The 14,059-nt window shown below is 36.7% G+C and overlaps 1 protein-coding gene across 5 annotated transcripts in view; it reads left to right on the top strand.

The window, feature by feature from the left end:
* LOC108971338 (eye-specific diacylglycerol kinase) overlaps window positions 1-14,059 on the top strand; it is a 65,427-nt gene that overhangs the window by 42,643 nt on the left and 8,725 nt on the right. For all 5 annotated transcript variants that reach the window (XR_001993544.1, XM_018937324.1, XM_018937325.1 and 2 more), the window contains 7 exons: window positions 2,508-2,646; window positions 6,184-6,387; window positions 8,965-9,091; window positions 11,684-12,020; window positions 12,089-12,269; window positions 12,336-12,745; window positions 13,081-13,374. Coding sequence is in view for 4 of the 5 variants with exons in the window: in XM_018937324.1 (XP_018792869.1) it covers window positions 2,508-2,646; window positions 6,184-6,387; window positions 8,965-9,091; window positions 11,684-12,020; window positions 12,089-12,269; window positions 12,336-12,745; window positions 13,081-13,374 (1,692 nt within the window). In the remaining variant the exon portion in view is untranslated. The remainder of the gene's footprint in view (window positions 1-2,507; window positions 2,647-6,183; window positions 6,388-8,964; window positions 9,092-11,683; window positions 12,021-12,088; window positions 12,270-12,335; window positions 12,746-13,080; window positions 13,375-14,059) is intronic.

Consider the following 14,059-nt stretch of genomic DNA (forward strand, 5'->3'; position numbering starts at 1 on the left):
ATACTGAGCATCTTTCTCTTTGACACCATGTCTGATATCCCACGTGATCTGTCAAATACTAATGCATGAAAATCCTAACCTCAAAAAAATCACCCGATATATGTTGGCTCATATCTTTAATATCTCTAATATCGATTATGAAAGACTAACTAAGACAAATTTCGATAGTGACGCAAGAACTTGTTACAAAAAGATTCAGAAAGAAAAAGAAAGTTCCTTCTGGAGGAGAGTGCGATTACTAAAGAACAAAACAAGTTTATTACTACTGTTTATTTTGCGCTCTCATTCACAGAAAAACTAAGAAAGAAGGCAAAGCACTGAAAACATAACTAATCCAACACCCTACTCCCCCAATCAATTTTACTCAACGTGAATGAGAAAAAAGTGTCAAATTTATGCAAATCCCATGAAGAAATGCCTGTCAACTTGTTGTTGCTGAGCTGCACGGCAACACAAACGCTCCTGTATTTTCATGCACACGCAAAAAAGTGCACAAAGGCGAATAAAAAATGTCGACGAGAACACAAGTGGAAACCGTTTCTGTCAAATAGCAATATTGCAGAGCTATATTTTGCTAAACAAAAACGACACACACACACGTATACAGGCAAACACATACAAACACGCGCTGGCAGCGGAAAGACATTAGCAATGCGTTTACTGCTGCCATTGCCGGTGCTGGTGACGATAACTGGCAACATCAACAATAACAAGCGAGCACACAAACCAACAATGACGGATTGACGGAGTGACGGACCAGGGTGGTCATCCACTGACACATTCACAGTAATGGCAGAGCGCAAGGCTACTGGTTGCATGGCCAACACACATTTATTATACTAGTGTGTGTGTATTTACATATACATCAAAAGCACTCCGCTGACAGGCAACTGCTTTCGCCGACTGTCCGGTTTACCCCTTTGCCCAGTATGCAGTTGTTCGGTTGTCCAACTGTCCATCCAAGTGTCCCATTTGCGTGCCTTCTATGAAATTGGCTCATGTTTCGCTTCACATTTCAACGGCTCTGCCATGGCAATGCTCGCATTATTGTGTTTTCTGTTTATTATTTACCTTTTGTGCAACTTTTAATTTTCACTTTGCCTTCATAAACGACAAAATGTCGTCCAGCGGGCATAAGCGATGCGCTTTTTGTTTTTTCATTGTTGTACGGAAAGTAATATATAGCGATGCAATTATGGTAAAGCTATATAGGCTATGGCGTATAAATTTGTATTGATTTAGAAATAGTAACGGCTTTTAATACGACGAACACCTCGGATTTTTTGACAATGCAAAGAACTGGTGTTTCAACTGTTTTAACCATTAATATTGTGTAGTCGAAAAGGACTCTTCGCATTTCTAATCAAACTTCAACTTATTTTTTATTTTTATTTATAATAATAAGTAAATAAACAAATATGTACCATTTTGGTCGTTCACTTTTTCCAATTTTTCTGCTGGAAACCTTATTCCATCACTGTAAATCGAAATTTCCAGGACGGAAGTGAGCGAACCATTGTTGTGCTACACGAGCTGATACACCGTCATCTTCGTAAACTTCACAAATTTCTTTGGTGGTTAGTGTGGCATTTTTACGCTTTTTATACAAAAGTTTCAAAATGTAACGAATTTTTTCATTATTTTCATTCATTTTTGAACAGCTGTAACTTTTTTCAACAATTTTTTTTTTCGTTAAATGAAGCTTAAAATCTCAGCTTTCCAACACTTTATAGTATTACACAATGTGATTGATAGTACTAGAGAAGAACGACAATATGACTGCAATGACATCTGTTGCCAAAATACGAAAAGACTTTTTCGACTACCCATCATTCTTTTTGTAGGCATCGCACGGTCTAAAATATTGTTGTAGTTAGTTTTCAACATCAAATTGGTGTATCTTGAAGTAATGAAGGCAATAAAAAATTGTTTAAAAATAAAATACTTATTATTAGCGGTTTTAATCGGGCCTTCCGACGTTTGTTCTATATTCACTGTGATTACAGTATATACTTTACTCCATTTGTGTAATATCTTGGTTGACGGTATATGTTTGCCTACTGCAAGATCTTCATAACTCGAAAATAAAATTTTTGACTATTAACTCAAATTTTATATTTTTTCAAAATTTCTATTCCCAATAGTTTTAGAAAACTTTAAAAGCGTCTCTCCCGAAAGTTCAAATTTGCATTTGATAACCCTTGCAGAAAGCAAACGATGCAACATTTGAACTTAATTGCCTATTTACTGGCGCTCTATCGCCACACACACATGCGCATTGATATGAATACGGATAAACACGTAATATTTTGGGAAAATTTCCAGAACTTTTATTTAAATGCTTATTTGCGGGAATCAGCCAATTTTAAGGCTGAAATGCCACATAAAAGCGAAGTCTTGCAACATTCTTGTCGAACTATTTTTGGGTGTTTCAAGTATTCACAATGTATGTAGCTAAGCATGCAATTATTAAAATATTTTCTTTTTTTCTTTCTTTCCCATTGCAGACGTTCTGCGTCGGCGAGTAATGCCCGACGGCCGATTCGGATTGTGCCCGACTGGACCGAGAACGCGGTACAGGGAGAACACTTCTGGAAGCCCACGTCGGCGTCCGGCGATCTTTGCTGCTTGAACGAGGAGTGCATTGTGAGTATTTCAACACACACACATACGCATACAAGGACACGAGTATTTCAATTATTATGCACTTTTAAATAAAGCATAAATGATAGTTTAATTGTATTAAAATTAATTACATACCGCTCCGCTCTCCCTTAATTTGGAGTACTCGTTATTTATGGCGCACTGCAGTAACTAATTATGTGACCATTTTAAAAATAAGCAACGCAATTTGCCGACAGCAGCGCTAATTGGGCTGAGAGCGTTAAATTTAATTAATTGAAATGCTTGTTGAGCGCGAATTCCCACGCAGGCGCAAAACACTTTAAATCAATTACAAAATTGTTGCGAGTAATTCATTTATTGCATGCTTAACGCGCATTACGATATCGCGCACACACGTGCACATGCATACTGGCAGCCTTCCACTTGCGGAATATGCGAAACTTTCGCCAAAATGTGTGTGCGTGAGACTTCTGGCATACATTAGGATATTTTCAGCATTTTGGTATGTATGTGTGCCAGCACACATGCTAAATGCTATTATCAATGAATACACACATTCTCTCTTTTCACTTCGCATCGCCTATACTCATAATTATCATTATTGCAACAAATTCTATTCTCATTCGGCAAGTTTGCTCACGCACGAAAATAAGGCATACATACATGTAAATCCACATTCACACATACATACATATCTCCATGGAATTGCATATTTGAGCAGACACATACTTGTAATTTTATTACAGTAATATTTTAAGTGGCAAAAGTATAAGATACCGGAGTAGTTACTATTAACCCGTTTAAAATGAGTGTAATGTAGTGTGTTCACATCCTTTAGGTAAGGTAAAAATTTAGGTATGTATATTAGGGTGGTAGTACTGAAAAATACATTCTTAGAAAATCTCTCCAAGTATGAGCTCTTAATTGTAATGGGAAGGTCCTCCGCCTTGCAGTTGTATATTATTTTTCTTATTATCAGATGGAAATTCAAACCTTGCTTCAAACTAATAAAAATATTTAATTTTGTGGGCTTTATAGGAACTTCATTGTTCTAAAAAGATCTATTTAAACTTTTTTGTAAACCTAACCGTTAAATAGACATTATGGATTAAATTTGAATATTTTAAGGCAACGTTATCTCTAATGAATTTCACAAGTCAAAGAAAACAAATCATTATAAATCATATTTTCTTTATTATTTTAAAAGAAATACAACCCGTTCCGCTATATAAATCTGTAGCTTTTGTAGAACTTAAAAGAAAATTACTATCTTATTGGCAGCGTTAAAGTTTCAAGAGAATGAATTTGATGACTTTGTAAACTTTGGTTATGGCATCGAAATTGAAATTAACTAATCGGTCGGGTCTTTTTATAAAAAAATACATTCATGACGAATACAAACTGATTTTTTAATGTTTATTTGTTGGGTGAATAATAGTAAAATAAATTGTTGTAATGTAATTTTGATCAAAAACAAAAATTTCAAGAGGATTATTAATCTATAGGAAAAGCGCTATTCCGCTATGTTTTGAAAATAGACAAAATAGGAAGAATAAAAAAAAGCTTCCATAGCCCGATATAGAATGACGTTAAAAATGTTCTCTCCCTTTTGGAACTAGAAATCTTCAAAACTCTTCCTTTGAGAGTGGAAACCGCTTTGAAGAACACTATTCTGAGATAAACGCGTTTAAAGATTGTCTAGCTCCGTTCCCTTTCTACAAGAAATGCTGTAGCTATCGTAATCATTTGAATTTCGATTTCAAAAGTTGAGAGAATGTTTATTACAGTGTATATTATGCGATAATACAAAAAATCGAGACGATCCTTAAATTGAATATTTTTCTTGTGCATCTCTTCAAGAGAAAGCTAATCGAAATATAAAGTTTTGAAAAATGCATTTACTGCACTTAAAAACATATAAATTTCATGATTATAAATTATTTTTAATCTGCAGGAGGACAAGTAAATAGTTATACATACATACCCATCTAATGTATACAGTTTAAGAAAGTGGCCATTTATTCAATCTTAAGCTAACTTATTTTCTTGGAAGTGATTTTCCACGAATATTTTATAAAGCGCAGAACATATTCATAAATACGTTTAGTAAGAGTAAGACGAATGGTTTTCCGCAAAAACACAGTAATTACCGCGTGAAGTATTTCAATTATCACAACAAACAAATCAAAAAGTAAAAGAAAGTTCGTTGAATATCTTAGAACTATCCAATAAATAGCAAAGATTTTATAAAAGTTATCTTAAAAGCTATGTGTATAAAGAGAAAAAACTGATGAAAGAAATTTTGCACACTTGAGTATCTCTTCTTCTCACTGAAAGAGTGGTCCGATGAACGATTTTGGACTTAAGAAGAAAACTACTTTCTCAATTGTTTTAACATTTTAATGGTATGTTTATGAAAATTATTGCGAAACGCAGTAAAAAGTTTTAGAAAAACATTTAATATTTTTCGAATTATGCGCAAATTCCGACGGCACCGAAAAGAATGATTTTACACTGCTGAAGTGATTCCGGCCTTCTACGTACTTAAACAATTTCTATATTTGAAAATATTGTTCTATGGTAAAAAAAATTCTATAATTTTACCCGAAACTCGAACCAGCGAATAATCTTTCAGGCGTTTTCAGAAAAACGCTTTAAAATGTAAACTCATTGAACTGAGCTGCTACATTTTAATTGAATTCTACCCAAAAGCTTTGAGGTATTCAGACTTTAGAGCGACAGACTTCAAGCGACATCTGTCAAATTAAAATACACACGTTCTTAAAGACACAGTTATTTAGATAGCTGCAAGACTACATAACTGTGTCCATAAGAACGTGTGTACTTCAATATTTGCTTGAAGTCTGTCGCTTTTTATGTGTTCAGCACATTAACGACGTCCAATAGTTAGGCATTGAATAATTCGCTTCAAACAGGTACATTTAAGAAAAGTTTTTCTTCTGTGCAGAAAGCATACAAACTTCAACTTCAAGTTGCTAAACGTGCGGACTTTGTTTTAATCATTTCAATTTAAAAAGAGATACATATTAAATAAATTTTTTTAGCTTGCCAGCTTTCGATTTAATCTTCCTTATACATGATAAATTTATTTATTTTTCAAACTAAATTCGTTTTTATTTTTTTTTTTTTGGTAAATTAAAATGTTAAATATGCTCAAATGGTCATGATAAATATTATCATTACACATTGCCATTCGTTATCATACCACCACTTAAATACACTTATGCATATATAATAAGCCTGTATTAAAGAATTAAAACACCATAAAGTAGCTTTAAGCTAATTATCGTGTAATGTAACTTTATGTAACTTTTCGCGGTCAAAAATCAACTCATCGATTTTAAAACCTTTCACATTCACTTATTTACCAACACAAATGCACACACTCATTTGTGCATTGCCCTGTGTTTTATGTATCAACACTAGATCTGTGTGTGATGTGTATTTTATGCATCAACATTAAAGCGTGTCATTTAATTTATAGTATTCATTTAATATTATTATAATTATTAATTCGTTTGCCTTTTTGAATGACAGAAAAGTGGTCAACGCATGAAGTGCTCTGCTTGCCAATTAATTGCGCATCAAAATTGCATTCCAATCGTCAATGAAAAGACTCAATTAGCGTGTAAGCCAACATTTCGGGACGTGGGCGTAAGACAATACCGGGAGCAGTCCACGACGCACCATCACTGGGTGCATCGCAAAATGGAGAAGGGCAAGTGCAAGCAGTGCGGTAAGGTAAGTCTACTTTAATTAAATTCACAAACACACACACTTAACAACAAACCATATTTGAGTATATAAACATATGAAATATTTACAAGTAGCGAGCTCAAAAGCTTTTAAGCAAAATAATTAATTTAAAATGGCAAATTAATTCCGACACAGCTTCTCTTTAATGCGGCAACATGTCTCGGCCATGCAGGGCATTTAATAATATCTAGCTAATTTTAAGGACTTTTCAATATTCCACTAGCATTAGCAAACCAAGAGCTGAGTATATTTATTACTACTTATTACTACAACTTGGATAGATATCCACATATCTCTCGCCTTGCGAAAAGCTCCTTGCTCCTTGTCCATGGCTTCTCTGCACGTACGCCGGATTGCATGGAATTTCATAATAAACGCCCCATTAATGGCATCGATACCATCATAAATAGCATATTGAATAATAATGCACAGCAGGTAGTCAAAATTTAAGATAAGAGCAACAACAACAGCAGCTTTACAATATACATGCAACCAGAGCGTCGAGGGATATAGCGCATAACTCGGTGTATTGGAAAAGCTGGCACGTCCATGCTGTCCGACCTTTTGTACCATAGTGCCGATTAAACATGTCCGGTAGCAGCAACAAAAACAACTAGGGCAACTTACGGCATAGTACAGAAATCCTGGGGAGACGTGAAGCAACTTACACGGTAGCAGTTGGAACAAGAAGAAGAATGCCACAGGGAATAAGAGGCTAACGCCAATAGCTAACGGCTAACTGCGGTTAGGAAAATAAAAACATACATACATACTTACTTACGATATACTTGTATGTAGCACAATAGTATTCGAGGAAATTATTTGTGGCAAGAAATGTGTAAAGCTTATGCGGCGTTGTGGTTTCAGAATTTTCAAATATTTAATTTTTACCTTTGAATTTTGTAATAATATATCTGCATACACTTCATTACTGTGCCCAAAAAGGTAAAATTTTAATTTAAACTGCGCGCGTCGAAAGATTTGGAGATTGTTTTTTTTTTAGGTCGGTAGTACTGTCAGTCACATTTATGTCAAATTTCATGTCAAAATATTCATTAGTGTTTGAGGTACGTGTCATTTTGTGAGCTGCTAAAAGTGAGTTTTTCGTTTTTTGCGATGTCGAAATTTGTTGTGCAAAGAATTTGCATTAAATGATCATTTCGCCAAAAGSTCGACCCATATCGTTCCGCAACCACCGTATCCACCTGATCAGGCGCCGTGCGACTTCTATCTGTTCACCAAGCTCAAAAGACCGCTCCGGGGAGCCGCAGCGAAGACGGAACTGAAGGCCATCCCGGAAAGTGACACTAGAACCACTGTTTCGAAGGTTGGAAAATCCGTTGGCATAATGTAATACATCTAGTGGGGATTACTTTGAAGGGGATGAAATTGATTTGGAAGAATAAATAAAGAATTTTCAAAATAAATACAATGTCACCTTATTTTTTGGGCACAGTATTTCACATGTTAGGGTAAATTAAAAAAAAAAAAATCGCGTAATTCTCTGCAAATAGGTTCGAAGTAGGAGCTCTTAATTGTAACAAGAAGGTCCTACTTCTTGCAGGTGTTTTTTCTTATTATCAGATAAAAAAATTCGCATCTCGTGTCCAACTACTTGAAAAATATTTCGTTTCATAGGTTTTGTAGGGAATAATGCTCTTCAAAGCAGGTTTATAACGATTTTCGTAAACCTGACCATTTAAAAATATTTTCGGTTAAAGTTTGATTATTTAAAAAACAAAATTTTATATTGGGTAGTCGAAAAAGTCTTTTCGTATTTTGTCAATAGATGTCGTTGCAGTCGTATATCTCCAGTCTTACCAATCACATTGTGTCACAACATATAGTGTTACAAAGGCGATATTTTAAGCTTCATTTAAAAAGAAATTAATTTCGGGGAAGTTGAAAAAAGTTACAGCTATTCAAAAATGAGTAAAAAAAAAATGGAATAATATCTCTAGCGGAAAAACGGCAAAAAGTGGTCGACCAAATTGGTACATATTCGTTTATTTATATATAATTATAATAAAAGGTTAAATATTGATTAGAAATACGAAAAGACTTTTTCGACCACCCAATATTTCTCATAAATATTATAATTTAAGAAAAAAATCGTCACAAATAGAAAAAAGCACTGTTCTCTAATTTTTCCTTTAATTTAAGCTTTAAGTATGTGTAGTTGTGCTGCAGAGAAACGTGATTTTCATTTGGACTACATAGTTGTGAATTTTACGACGCGTCTTAATTTCATTATATTGAATGGTTTCATACAAAAATAGCACGAAAAACCACGCCATGCGACCATAAAAATCTGCAAGATAGTAAGCTAGAAGTTTATGGCATTGTAGGTCTCACCTTCTCTTCTATTATAAATGAGCAAATTTTATTGTTTCCAAAGAAATAAATCCATAATAACTCCAGTATTTAAAAACTATTAAGTAATACAAAACAAAATAGTAGCTACAGGCACTACTTATAGCAGGATTCTGAAAGGCTTGACTACTCATGATTTCTTTACGCAATCTGATTTTTAATTCAACATATTTATTATTGCTTTTGCAGGCTGTCCAGGGTAAACTGTTTGGTTCCAAAGAGATAGTGGCACTGTCCTGCGCCTGGTGTCACGAGGTCTATCACAACAAGGAGTCCTGCTTTAATCAAGCCAAAATTGGGGAAGAGTGCACCTTGGGTAAGTTTTAAAAATCATAGAAATAAAAAAATAAAAAGCCAAATTGAAGTACCAGGAATAGCACCAAACAATGTGGCAATATGTACTCGTGGTGTTTTGCATGAAACAAATCATTGCTTATAATTTCAGTTGATAAGAATTCATTTCTGAATCAATTTTGCATTAAAAATACATTAAATAAATTTCCAAGATATCGAAGTGTGTTTCAGCTAAATCTATGCTCCGTCACTTTCAAACGTTTATGGCACTTTTCCAGGAAGTGTTTGAGTAAATATGAACGTGCGGCAAAATATTGTCGAGTGTTGCACTTAATGTAGTGCTGCCGTGCTTGTGGGCCACTTAAAAATTTCATTTAATTGCACAAATCCGACGCCACGCACGCTGCCGTGGTGGCAAAACATCAACGAATGCGTGTGTGCGTGCACGTCTATGTATGTACATATACATATATACGTTATATGTAAGACTGAAGAAAGACAATCTTGTTGAAACTTAAACTTTGCTACAAAAGCGTGCATTGTGTTGCAAGTGCTGCAACGCAATTGGTCTAAAAAAAACAATGTGTGCATACAATGTGTGTATGTAGATATGTGGATATGTAAAATGAAATTATCTGAAAATCTTCCATCTCAGTCCTCACTCAATCAGCACTGAGACTTAGTGAGGCAACTTCTCTATTCAATAGCGGTGAACGTATATATCTTTGCCATTATTTTCAATTGTTCAATGGTTTCAAACAAATGCACAGATAATTAACTAAGCCGTTAGTTAGAGCTTTCTTCGCAGTCAGCAAGAATCTATGTATAACAATTGCAGATCATTAATGAGCTAAACTATATAATAACTCAACTTCTTGGAAATAGTTTATTCAAAACAGAGTAATATACATACAATTTAATTTTATGCCACCCATAAAAATTATTCGCTGAAAGAATTATTTATAGTTTGAGTCACTCTAAACAAAAGTCAGTTTACTACAGATTACTTTAATTGTGAAATGTTACCCACATTCATCACTTTATCTATTACACTATAATTAAGTTAATGCGCTTCATCAGTAATGCGTGATAGAAGTTGAGTGCAATGGCAATTTGAGGCAAACAGCAGATGTTGCTCATACGCCATGGCGAGCCAATTAAAGTTCAGCTGCAGGTCGAAGTGCTAATACTACAGCCATCCATCGGCAATTTACAAATATTTTATCGATATTATTTAACACACCCACAGATATATTATATATATATTTGAATATGGCTGCTTGGGAAGCTCCCCTAAGTCCATTTTATTTATCAATTTAACAAATATTGTTTCGTTAGGATAGTTGAATTCCGACGTTTCTCCAAAAGCCGCAAGGTAATCAATAACATTGTCGAATTGAAATGGAATATGCAGATAAGAGCAAACTGAACTCCTTCCGTCGATGTTTAATCAAGTGCAAAGTACAAGGACCACCCGAATTGCTACGCAGAGCTTTGCTATGGCGATTCAAATGAAAGCATCTCTTGAAATTAATATGCAGGTCAAAGCAATGGCACCAAATGCTGCAAATTTAGATACACAACAGTAAATTTCTCAGACCAATTATGTGTATCACTTAAACCAAACCACTGATGCAAGCCATTTTCATATTTCCCCCTGTTGGGATTGATAATTCAATACAATCGATGCTATTGTTGGTTGGGCCCACGATCTTCGGTTCGCAGTATTCGTTGCCCTGCTAACCACCACCGCACTCGTTCGACAACTAAGCAGCTATGTCGTTTATCGTATAATAACCGTTCCTTCAAGCTCAAGCATTGGTAGCCGTAAATGCGTCCGCTCAACACGTTCGAGAACGCAGCAGTGCCAAAACCAAGGCTTTGCAGTGGCCGCACCAGAAATCTGAAGAGCGGGCAAAATTGGATGCGTCTGTGTATACTAAGAGCTAAGAGGTACTATCGGGTATGTGTGCACATGCAACATACATGTATCGTATATATGTATGTCCTCCAACTTCCATTACACTCGGTGTCATCAGCAAGCAAATCTGCTCGAAATTAGCAATGAGCTTGTCTGCCGCAGCAGGTGCGGCAAAGCATTGAGAGCGGCGATGAGGGGGATTACTAAAGTCTTTGCGGATTTTTTTGATTGCATTTACGATTTGTAAAATACTCAGCTTTATTACTTTGCAGTGTGAAAATCTTATTACCACATGCACACAATGCAATTGTTAGCTTTTCTTGGGAAATTGGATAATTCAGCTCACTCAGCCCTCAGCTCGCCCAAGCAGAATACTGGCAAACTCGGGACTGGGGGAAAAAATGCTTCGTCATTTCTCGTCCTTAATTTGAAGGCATCAAGTCTGTACTTTTTCTTTGGACTGAACAAGAGGGTTTGAACATTTAACACTTCTTGCTCTAATTTTCACTGGGTCCAAAGCATACCTGCTATACATTTATATTGCCAGCGTAAGAACCAAATAAAGAGTGATACAAAAAATTAGTACTAAAATCTACTGACTTTATCTTCCGAAAATATTTTAGAATCCGTGCACAATCCTCATTATCAATTTGTCGTAAATTGATTACCAAAAACACCCTTTATATATTACAGGCAATTATGCGCCAATTATCGTGCCACCGTCTTGGATCGTCAAGTTACCCACTAAAGGTAATTTTAAATCCTCCATACGAGTGAACAACAAGACCAATGTGACCATAACCAGCAGTAAGAAGAAGGGGGCGAGTAAACGGCAAAAGCAAAAGGAAGAGAAGAAAGAGCCACGCGCTTTCATCGTGAAGCCGATACCATCGCCCGACGTAATACCCGTGATTGTGTTCATCAATCCTAAATCGGGCGGCAATCAAGGTGTCAAGCTGTTGGGTAAATTCCAACATCTTCTGAACCCTCGACAAGTTTTCGATTTAACGCAAGGCGGTCCAAAGATGGGGTAAGTACACGGCGATCTGCGGCCATAATCAGTTGTTGATTATTTATTTCTGCTTCGTTCAATCGTAGTTTGGAGCTATTCCGTAAAGCGCCTAACTTGCGCGTTTTAGCGTGTGGCGGTGACGGCACCGTAGGTTGGGTATTATCTGTGCTGGACATGTTGAATCCACCCATAACACCGCCGCCAGCTGTGGGTGTGCTGCCCTTAGGTACTGGCAATGATCTCGCTCGCGCTCTCGGTTGGGGTGGTGTAAGTATACCGCTAATTGGCGCGTATTGTATGTTTAAACATATGCTTCAAATTACTCTCCCGTAGGGCTACACCGATGAGCCGGTCAGTAAGATATTACGAGAAATCGGCATGTCTCAGTGTGTGCTGATGGATCGCTGGCGTCTGAATGTCACGCCCAACCGTGAAGTGGAAGACGATAATGTCAGCCGCAGCAAGGACAATGTCCCGCTAAATGTGATCAATAACTATTACTCCTTTGGCGTCGATGCACACATCGCACTCGAATTCCACGAGGCGCGCGAAGCGCATCCAGAGCGCTTCAACTCGCGTCTGCGCAACAAGATGTACTATGGTCAAATGGGTGGCAAAGATCTGATCTTGCGACAGTATCGGAATCTCTCGCAGTGGGTGACGCTCGAGTGCGACGGCCAGGATTTCACGGGTAAACTGCGCGACGCCGGCTGTCATGCAGTGCTCTTCCTAAATATTGGCAGGTGAGTTCACTGAACTTTCCTAGTAGATAACTCTGACACTTACGGTGCACATTGCATGCCATTAGTGACACATTAAAAGTGTTATGGCTGCAAATAAAAATAAATTCTAGATATAAGCTTTCTGACGGGCGGTCGTCTATCGTACGCCAGACAGCGGCAATTGCAATCACTTAGCTATAAATTGCATACCTTTTTTAAGTACTCCCTTGGACATGCAAGAGTGCATTAGATAGATATCTGCTCCGGCACTCCTATATTTCCTATATTACAACTTTGTTGTGTTTTATTTCTCTCTTTCCTCACCGATATTTCAAACATACATTCCACACCCTTAGCTATGGCGGCGGTACCCATCCCTGGAACGATTCGTTCGGCCAATCCAAGCCAGCCATCGATGACGGCATGTTAGAGGTGGTCGGTCTGACCACTTACCAGCTGCCCATGCTGCAGGCCGGCTTGCACGGCACCTGCATTTGCCAATGTCGGTCGGCACGCATCGTCACCAAGAAGACAATCCCGATGCAGGTGGACGGCGAGGCGTGCCGCGTGAAGCCATCAATTATCGAAATGAGTTTGCTGAACAAAGCGGTTATGCTGGCCAAACGCAAACACGGACGCGGCGATGTACAGTAAGTACAAACAATGTTTTTCGAAATATGTAAATATACTTATGTGTCTTTCTTTCGAATCATTTTTGTGCTCAAAACTTGCTCTTTAATTATAATATTAGTATGATTTCAGTTAAGAGTAGTTATCTAAATAATATAGTGACGGTTTTGCCATCTCTGTAGCGAAACTCATCTCTTTCAAAAGCAAAACAAGTTTGTTCCAAACTGCTTCGCGAATTTGCTTCAGATGGCGAAGGCTTAGCAGCTAGTTCACAGACTAATAGCCTTGACAGACGCCAGCGTTAATCCGGATTATTTGCGCACTTAATCAGATCCAAATTTGTCTTCAGAAGCTTCTTGTTTTACGGCCCATCTCGACAGCATAAAATCTTTGTCTTACTAACTGTATTGCCGTGCCTATTGTATTGTACAAATCAAAATATCTTTGCTCGTTTTAAATTTATTATTTTAATTGGTATATTTATGTCACAATTATTATAAAGTAGTCCAAAAATATGAATTCTTATTTTTTCCAGAAATACGTTTGTGGAAAAAAGGATCTTTCTCCTTTGTTATTATCTTATTTTTCCCAGGATCCTTTTTTATTTTCCTCATAAAAGCTAAATCAGCTACCTAACCGACGGTATTTCGCAATTTCAAGAGCTCAAAGCATGCGCTAAATCAGCTCGAACCTACCTACCCTACG

Source organism: Bactrocera latifrons, unplaced genomic scaffold (assembly GCF_001853355.1).
Source record: "Bactrocera latifrons isolate USDA-ARS-PBARC rearing strain unplaced genomic scaffold, ASM185335v1 scaffold_34, whole genome shotgun sequence".
Taxonomy (NCBI): domain Eukaryota; kingdom Metazoa; phylum Arthropoda; class Insecta; order Diptera; family Tephritidae; genus Bactrocera; species Bactrocera latifrons.